Below are 9,129 nucleotides of genomic sequence, written 5' to 3'. Positions count from 1 at the left end.
TCTCCGTTCTCTCTCAGAGCCGGGAACGGCACCCAGGGGTCCAACTCCCAGCCCTGACCAAAGCACTGCACTGGGCTGCCCATGCTGTAGCTCACGGGTGGAGAGGAGGGTTACGATTTGGGCTGGGGGCAGGCAGCGACCTTCCTGCACGGAATGCAGGACCAGTGCCCCATGCACAGCTCACCCTCCAGAAGCAGCAGCGTGGAGGCAAGTCCTCCCGAGGTTGTCAGGCGTGTTGATATCAAAGCCTGCAGACAGCACGTGCTCATTGCTCAGCGAGGAGACGATACTGTACAACTGACCTGGGTGGCAGGAGGGCAGGGAGTCAGGGGAAGCCTCGAGGGTCCCCCGACTGCCCCCGCCGCCGGGGGGGCGGCCGAGCCACTCACCTGAGGAAAGTAGCTTACGACAACAGTCTGAAAATCCAAAGAGAACAGCTAAGTGCAGAGGGAACATGTCGTGGATCCCACGCCTGCCAGGAGACGAGAAGGGAATCAGGATGAATCATTCCTGCATCCTCCAGCCCAGGACAGGGAAAGGGAGGAAGAGTCCTTCCTTACCTTGCAGTGTCAGCACCATTCGTCATCAAAGTACTAATTAGCAGCTCGTGGCCATATCTAGCAGCAACGTGGAGGGGGGTATTGCCGTATTTGTCAGCACAGTCAATCTCACTGCCTAGAAAGGAAAAGCCAAGTGCTTTGCCAACAGGTCTCTCTGTTCTAGTCCTGAGCAGCCCAGGCTGTTCCAACAGCCGCGTCCCCATCTCAGGGACACGGCTAATAACTCGAGTCCATTCAGCATCGTGCAGAAGAAGAACTGTAAACTGCTCTCTGAACTGAGAGCCCACTTGTGTCCTGCAAACCCGGGGCATTAGATCTCTCCCCCTTGCCCCAGGAGGGGATGTGTTCAGCCCCAGAGGTCTCCAGCTGAACCCCTGGGGTGTCTGCCAAGCCTGCAGCCCTCTTACAAGAATATTGTCTTTCAGGCTGGACATGGCAGTGGGAATGTTCTTTGGCCACAGCAGCTCTGACCTGGCTGGAATTTCAGTCCCCTGGTCTGCACTTCACTGCCCTTGAGGGCACACACGCTCCCTGCCACCCCCGAGCAGCGCAGGGCCACCGGCAACAGCCCCAAGAGCACAGAGTGAATTTGAGTGATAACTGTAGAGCTCTTAAAACTCTCCGAGCAAACACGCAGGGAGGTCCTGGAGGCAGGTGCTGAGAAGCACAAGAAAAGGCTGGGGTAACCCAGGGCCGGAGGAAGAAGCCACTCACCGTTCTGAATGAGGATCTGCGAACGTGTGAACCGTCCGTGAATGGCAGCCATGTGCAAAGGGCTCTTCCCTTCCTTACTCTGCGGAGAGCAGAAACGACATCGCATCAGGCTTCCCACCACCCTCCCTGAGCTCTCCCCTCAGGCAGCAGGTCCTCACTCCCCCCATCCCCAAGCTGAGCCCCTCAGTGCCAGACCTGAAAGTTGACATCGGCCCCGTTGTTCACAAGGAGCTCTAGGCACAGGGCCCCATTGGTGGAGACGGCAGCAAAGTGCAGAGGGGTGAAGCCCTTCTCGTTAGGCTGATTGACATTGGCGCCGTAATTGACCAGCTCGTTGGCCACAGCATCTTGGCCCATGTAACAGGCAATGTGAAGTGCAGTGTTACCGAAGGAATTTGGTTCATCGATCTGTGGGAGCAACAAACCCCAGAGGATTTGGGGATTCAGGAAGAAAAAAAGGCAGCTGAGAACCAGCCAGGGCTCCTGCCACCACCCAGCACCCTCTCCTACTCCTGTCTCCAGACTGGCCTGCACCCGAGCCCACCCTGCTCACAGCCGCAGGGGTCTTACCTCGACTCCCAGCCTCAGCAGGTGACGCACGACTTCGATCTGGCCGCTGGCTGCCGCAGTGTGCAGGAGGGTGTAGCCCTTCTTGTCCTTACACATCACATCAGCTCCCCGGGCCACCAGCAGCTTCAGAACTTCCAAATGCCCTGTCCGGGAGACAGCGGTAAGAGCCCGGGGACCCCGGAAAACGGAGACCTGGGCACAGCAGCCTCTGGAGAGCCCCACCACCCTGAAAGGTGAATCTATAGGCAGCAAGCGATGTGGGAGGAGAAACCGGACCAAAGCCCATGAGGAAAACCTACCTAGGAAAGCTGCCCAGTGGATGGGCTGCCGGTCCTTCTTGTCGCAAGTACTCAGGCTGGCCCCTTTGTTCAACAGCAGGTTCACCATCTAGATGGGGAGAAGTGGCGAGAGAGGCAAGGCTGCCGTTCCTCCCCGCTTGTGCAGGTAGAGGTGCCTTTGCCACCTGCGAACTCCGGACCCAGGAAGGGGCACATGCGTGGGACCCCCTGCGCCCAAACCCGCCTCGCCTACCTCGAGGTGGCCGCTGTGCACGGCGTGGTGCAGCGCCGTGCGGCCCGTGCGGTCCGCGACGTTGACAGTGCTCAGCAGGGGGATGATGGCCTCCACGCACTTGGTGGCCCGGTTGGCAGCGGCGACGTGCAGAGGCGTTTGCCAATACTTGTCACGGGCATTGACGTCTGCCGAGTGCTTCAGGAGGAGGTGAAGTGCCTTCTAGCAGGAGCAGAGGAAAGCAGAGCTCTAACCCAACCTGCTGGAGCCCGCAGAAGCCCTCCAGCCAGGTAGGGGAAGCTGCAGCTCGGTCCGCCTCGTGCTTTCAGCACACACAGGGCTGCCCAGATCCACACCAGCCTACGGCCCCGAGAGCCAGAGCTGCCCTTGCGGGGCTGAGCTGAAACTGCACCGCACGCTCACAAGTACGGCTTCTTCCCCCCTCCGTCAAAGGAAAGGACTTGTTCGCTTTTGCGTCCCCAGTGACGTTTTGAAGCCCACATATGGCCATGTTTCAGCGTGTTATCACAGAGAAAGGGTGAGAGAGGTAAAGACAGCGTGAGAGAGACTCCGAGAACGAGTAGTGAGAAGGAATCGTCCCTACACAAATCCTCCAGCCCTCACATGGGCTGCTCCAGCTCCTTCCAGGCTGGAGTTCGGTGTGTGGGACCTGAATGAGCTGGGCTCATCCCACCCAAGTGCAGCTGCGAAACGCGGCTGCACGGGGGTACCGGCATGGGAGAAATACCTCCAAGCCATGTGATTTAACTGTAAGTGAGTGTTCATCCATGACTCACGAGGTGCGAAGCGCCCAGGGGATGACAAATGTGACCCACTGACCTATATTTGATAATTATTTCCCCCTTTTGCTGGTAGAGGTTGTTTGCTGCAACCCCACATTTTCCTTGCTACGGTTTACAGGCTGCCCACTTCCACGCAGCATCGGGGCAGCACCTCCAATGATCCCAGCCCCACGGCTCACTGCTCTGCTCTTTTCTCCCAGGGCTAGCCGAGACCACTCCTGGCTGGGAGAAGCACGTGAAACAGCCAGGCAGTACATAAACCCAGCAATCCTAGAGCAGGCTCTAGGCAGGAAAAGCCATGAAGCACACAGGCATTTCAGAAAGGCTCCTCTCAGGAGCTGGGCACGCAGGGCACTGGTGAAGCCCTGTGCCAAGCACCCCGGGGAAGCACAGAACAAGGGAGGTGACTCTCCGGCACATCTGAGTCGAGGCAGAGAGGCAAACGAGCGTGCTCAAATTCACAGAGAAGCAGCACTTCAGACCTGACAGCAAAACAGTCTCGGCTTGCTGAGCTTCTGTATTTTAGCGCCCACAGTAACTGTCCACACATGTTCACAGCAAATGCCTTCAGTAGAGGTTTACGCTAATGTGTTTCATCCCGTGTCTGCTGCCGATTAAGAGAATTCATGCAACCAGTCGATGTGTGGTAACTTGCCCTGCATGTCAGAGTCAGGGCTTCTGAGCCGCTGGCTCCAACCAACACGACCACAGAGTTTCTTGCTCTCCAGCAACTCAAAACAGGACAAAGTTAAGTGGGATGAAGTTAAGCCCACAAAAGCTAAACTTCAAGAAATCTTTCCAACAAGATCCGTTGGAATCAGCTCCCGAGAGAAAGAGTGAGAGCCCCATCATCCCTCAAAGAAATGTAAAGCTGGATTAGACAAAGCCCTGGGGAAAGGGGGAAAGGCGGGGAGGAGGATGTTGCGGGGAAAACCCACGTGCTAACTCCTGAAGGATGGAGGGAAGGGAACCAAGGAGATTTTTTTCCAGCTCTCATTTTCAGCCTCTGAATTATGCGTTCGTCCCCTCTCCACTCTAATGAGAACACCCATCTCAGCCAAAACCAGGCAAGATAGAAAAGAGAAGGAGAAAAACAGTCCCCCCCTCCCATCAGTGCCCACCACCCCCATGCAAGGAGCAGACAGAGCCAGAGGGAGCCTACCTCGTTACGAGAAGCTGCAGCGCGGTGTAATGGGGTGAGCCAAACAGTATCCTTCGCATTAACATTAGCACCTGAGGAAGAACAAAAGAAGGGGTCAGGGGACAGAGAGGTGACCGGCTGCCCGGCTCCAGAGCCCCAGGGCAGGTCTGCAGCCACCTCTGAGGCTCCCGACAGGCACGAGTGCCAGTTCTCCTGCAAGAGGGGACCTTGCACTGAGCTTTAGGTGAGGACAGACTCTGTGAACTGCAAGAGGAACAAGCTACACCCCTTGGGAGACTGTGCCAGTGCACTGCAAAGGACACAGCAAGGCAGAGGCTGAAAAGGCTACACCTCCCAGAGTGCCGGCTTCCCTACTGAGCCAAAAAACCACAACAGAGACCCAGCGAGCAGTTCTGCTCCTTAGTTCAAAACAAGGCCACTTGAGTCAAAAAAACCCAGAGCATTCCATGTTGCGAGCTGTGGTCGCTGTGAGCGGCATCTCCATATTAGAAAGGAAAGATGACAGATTACTGCCATCCCAGCTCCAGACCTGTGCTAGGCACTGAGGTCCCACGACTCCTGAAGCCCCTGCCTTTCTTTGCTGCTGAGAACTCAACACACAGGCATGAAAAAATCAACACGGGGCACGTAAGTGCATCCCATGCTCTGCAGACGGAGCTGAACATCCCCAATCCTGTTTAACAAGCCCTCAGCAAAGGATTTCCCCAAGCCTCTCCTTGTCAGGGTCACGCAGGATCATGCCAGCCTCGGGGTCCCCCCACACCACCAGCAAGCAGCTGCGAAGCCCACGGTGCCCCGAGGTGCTGCGCTGGTGAACGGCAGATGAGGAGGCTCCCCTGTCTGCACCACATGGGCACAGGACCCAAGCACAGGGCTGAGCGTCTTCGGGGGGAAATGAAGGGCAGTTTTACCCCACGTAACACGAGCCAAAACTGAGCAAAATCCTGTTTTTTAGCTGACCCCTCTCCATGAGCAAGTGAAACTCTGCTCCCCTGAGCATCCTGCCGTTGAAGGCATCTCCAAGGTGTGCATCCCCACTGCACCCTCCCCCAGTACCTCCTTCCAACATCTTGCACACATCCCCCTCCTGGCTTGGTTTCCACCTCTGCTATTTCAGTTCCAAGACACTTCTCCGTCTGAACAAACCTCTTAGGATTATGGCAACGTTTCCTAATCTTCCCCTGGCTGCAACCCCACTGACTCAAGCATAAGCGCACGGTTGGTTGGAGGGTGACCAAAAACTATTGCTCTGCACCCCTAAGGCCAGAGATCAGAAAGACGCCTTAAAGGCAGCGCCAGCACTCGAGCCAAGTGCCCTGAGTCTTGGCCCTTACCTGACAGTATTAGGAGCTCGAGGATTGCAACATCTCCTATATAGGCAGCAGCATGCAGCGGCGTTCGTCTTTCTTGGTCCTGAGCAGGGATGTAAGAAACAAAAACCGTCTGTGGCTTTGAGGGCAGGGAGGGAGATCTCTCACAGCACAATCCCTCCTCCACTCCAGTCTGCCCCAGCACCCCCATAAGCGCGTGCAGCATCTTCGGACACGCGACAGGGAGAAAACTGCTTAAACCCAGCACCCTCCTGCGGCGCTGCGGGGGTGAGCAGCCCTTCCGGAGCCCCACGGGTGCTGGGGTGTAGCTGGTGGCCAGAGCAGAGGGTACCTGGGCCATAACCCCAGCACGAGACGGGGAGGCCACGACAGTGCCGGCCACTCATTTCATGCCCCCACTGACTCCCTGGAGACCGACCCGACCTGCCTCCGGTGCTACTGGACTTAATGAACGTCTGCAAAGTACTCTGCGGTCCGAGATGAAAGCCTGGCTGCACTCTGACAGTGCGTAGGCCGTCCCATTCTGCACACTTTATCCTCTCGGCCAACAATAAAAACGACTCAGAATTACAGACAGCTCTGAAACCAGACTCAGACCTGCCGGCTGCTGAAGCGCAGGAAGGTGCAGAAGCCCCTCTCTGATCTTAGATTGGATTAGCCGAGGAAAAAATACCTTTCACTTCTGTTTACCCAGGGCCAGGCCCTAGGTAACCTCTGCCTCCAGGCATTTGGTTCAGGCTTTCATCGGTGAACATGCCACGTACTAAAGCCAGGAAGCAAACAAGTAAGAAAGCCAGTTGAGCACAACTCGTTTCAAGCCCCAGATTTTGTGTTTGGGGGGAAAAAAAAAGTAATTGCTTTTCATTAGGTTAAAAACTGTTTGGAAAATGGTGGTGGTTTCATTTTTTTTGGTAACAACTTGTGCTGGCACAACCAGGCAGGAGGATGTGAAAGTGAAACCCAGCTGGCAGGTCACTGAACAAGCAACAACATTTCTAAACCTGCACACAAAAAGGAAATTAAGTGTTAACAATTGTGTTTTTATTCCTTCAGCAGCTGCGCGAGACCTCAGCAAAACAATCCCAACCCTCTCTCCTGACAAGAGAGGACGAAGAGCTGCCGGGTCCCCAACCGAACCAAGTCACGGAAAAAAATCCCCACGCTATCTCTGTGTAATAAGCTAAGATACGACCGAAGCATTAGTCCTGCTGGCACAGGGGCACCGGCGCGCGGCCGCCCTCACCTTCCCAGGACACCAGCCAGCGTCCGCAGCACCCGCCCTTGACCCCAGGGTTTAACACCACGAGGATCGGGTGTGCACCGGCACCGGCCCCGCAGGCTGGGTCGGGCGAACGCCCTGACCAAGCGCTCAGCGAAACAAACAGGAGCGTGCCAAAAAGCCGGCAGCTGCCTGCAGCACAGCTGGGAGCGGCACAGACCGGAGCCCTGGTTAATGCCACAGCTCAGAGGAGAGCAAGACGGTGAACCAGAACAAGTTGCTCTTGCCTAGAGCTCACAACTTAGCCCGGCTTTTGGGCTGAGAGCGCGGTAACTGCTGACCCGGCACCAGTCCAACTGTGCCACCACGCCAGGCGGACCTGGGCCGGTGCAGTCAGGGCCGGCCCACCCGCCAGCCTGCGTTTTTGGTGGCGGTGCCGTGCGGGCCCGGCCACCCCGCCAGCCTGCGTCGCAGCAGGCTGCGTTTCTTCTCTGCACATCTGCCGCTGATTTGTTAGCGGGAAGCTCGTAAACCAGATCAAGGGAAGGCACACTGACAAGTCAGACGGGAACGCTCACAGGCAGGTTTCACCCCTTCCCTCGCTGGAGCCTGGTGCCCACGCTCCACATGAGGATAAACCATGCTCGTCACCACCAGACTGGGGCTACCAAGGGCTGCTCCCCCAGGAGCCAGCCTGGCCACTCACGGGACCCAGAGGGTTGTGTCCGAACAGCGGCCGCCTCTCCCGGCCTCCCTGCCCGCTCTGCAACGAGCGTCAAAACCACCCTCTGCCATCAGGCTTAAGACGAGAGCAGTGGAAACCCCTCCTAACACTTGTGAGGTGAACTCGGCTTTGCTGAGCAGCTCAAATCCTCCTTCCCCCCTGGGGAACAACCTCCTCACAAGGCAGACCTGCTGCGTTCACGCCAAACTATTTTGGGTCGCCATCCCAAAGGAGAAAAAGGTAAACTGGCAAGGCAGCAAAGCCGAGCCTCTGTGAAAAGTCCTCCCACACACCCCACAGCCTCTCAGCGATGTTCTGCACGGCCGAGAGCTTTAGGAGGCTCTCGCCGTCTCCTGGGAAGGGGCAGGAGTCCTGGTCTTCCACGCGTCCCATTTTACAGATGGCAAGATCGAGGCAACGAGACAAAGCTGAACAGCGAACGGTGGCCGAGCCGGGAGCAGAATCCAGAAAACTTTGTTTCAAAATCCCAGCTCTAACCATCCTCGCCAAAAAGAGCCCCCCCTTGACAGCACCCACATCTCACCCACTGGGCCTCTGCTCTGCCCTCCCCTCTGCTAAAGAACCACATCGTAGGGAAGGAAATGGGGAGAGCTGGGTGAAGGAAGGGGCGCAAGCACGGCCGGGCAGCACTCACCAATACATTAATGTTCTCCTTCTGATTCAGCAACGACCGCACCTCCTCTATATCGCGGTTGAAGATGGCTTGGACCAGAGGAGGCTACAAAGAAAAAGAGAAGCAAGTCGTGAAGGTGGCACCACGTGGAGGACGCGAGAGGGAGGAGAACCGGCAGCATCACGGTATGTCGGAGACTCACACCACCCTGATTTAGCCAGGGCCCCGCTCCACGAACGAGCCCCCAGCACCTGCGGCTGCCAGAGCCGGGCCCACCGGCAGCACCCGACAGCTTCCTCGCACCCGTGGCTCAGCCAGCACCAGGGACCAATTTTCAAGCCAGCAAAGGTACTTTTCTTGGTTGCTTGTTGGTGAACAGACCAAGGAATCATTGGAAAAGCCTCCCTGCTTCCCAAGTCCAAGGAGCAGCGCTGATCACGGCCCTGGCAGCCCACCTGCAGAGCCTCCAGCAGCGCGCCCATGGCACGGCTTAGCTCTCCCCGTGCAGCGCCCAAGGACGGGAAGGCAGGTCCAGCTCCCGCTATCCAAAGCTTTAGCCACGGCCAGAAAATCCTCCCTCCAGGCTGGCTGAAGTCTCCTGGTACGAGACAGATCTTTGCAGACGGTGAATCAGGTTTCCCAAGGCACAACTAGGTGATGCCTCATGCTCTCCTGCAGAAGGCTGTGTACTTACTGCTGCTCTCCTATCTTTTGAGAAACACCTACGACGCTATGCTGGCTCCGATGGCGCAAAGAGCCTGGCAAAGCCCAGCCGGGCAAAGCCCAGCCTGGAGCTCCTCCTGTTTCCTGCTGCCCACATCTCAAAGAAGTTACCCAGCAGACCAGGAGCGGAGCCCTAGCCCAGGTCACTGAGCCAGCCGGTGCCGTGGGCTGCAGAACCG

The 9,129-nt window shown here is 57.1% G+C and overlaps 1 protein-coding gene across 1 annotated transcript in view; it reads right to left on the bottom strand.

The window, feature by feature from the left end:
* The window catches only part of ANKRD52 (ankyrin repeat domain 52), a 17,634-nt gene extending 9,306 nt beyond the window's left edge, over nucleotides 1-8,328 (bottom strand). The window contains exons 1-11 of the mRNA XM_009335192.1: nucleotides 8,249-8,328; nucleotides 5,654-5,732; nucleotides 4,320-4,390; nucleotides 2,376-2,576; nucleotides 2,144-2,231; nucleotides 1,845-1,987; nucleotides 1,470-1,682; nucleotides 1,275-1,353; nucleotides 561-675; nucleotides 390-472; nucleotides 185-302 (exon numbers count right to left, since the gene is read on the bottom strand). Coding sequence (XP_009333467.1) covers nucleotides 185-302; nucleotides 390-472; nucleotides 561-675; nucleotides 1,275-1,353; nucleotides 1,470-1,682; nucleotides 1,845-1,987; nucleotides 2,144-2,231 — 839 coding nt within the window. The 5' untranslated portion in view covers nucleotides 2,376-2,576; nucleotides 4,320-4,390; nucleotides 5,654-5,732; nucleotides 8,249-8,328. The remainder of the gene's footprint in view (nucleotides 1-184; nucleotides 303-389; nucleotides 473-560; nucleotides 676-1,274; nucleotides 1,354-1,469; nucleotides 1,683-1,844; nucleotides 1,988-2,143; nucleotides 2,232-2,375; nucleotides 2,577-4,319; nucleotides 4,391-5,653; nucleotides 5,733-8,248) is intronic.
* Between the last annotated feature and the right edge of the window lie 801 nt (nucleotides 8,329-9,129).

This window comes from Pygoscelis adeliae, unplaced genomic scaffold (genome assembly GCF_000699105.1).
Source record: "Pygoscelis adeliae isolate BGI_AS28 unplaced genomic scaffold, ASM69910v1 Scaffold950, whole genome shotgun sequence".
Classification (NCBI taxonomy): Eukaryota; Metazoa; Chordata; class Aves; order Sphenisciformes; family Spheniscidae; genus Pygoscelis; species Pygoscelis adeliae.
This window is presented reverse-complemented; position numbering and strand designations above follow the sequence as displayed.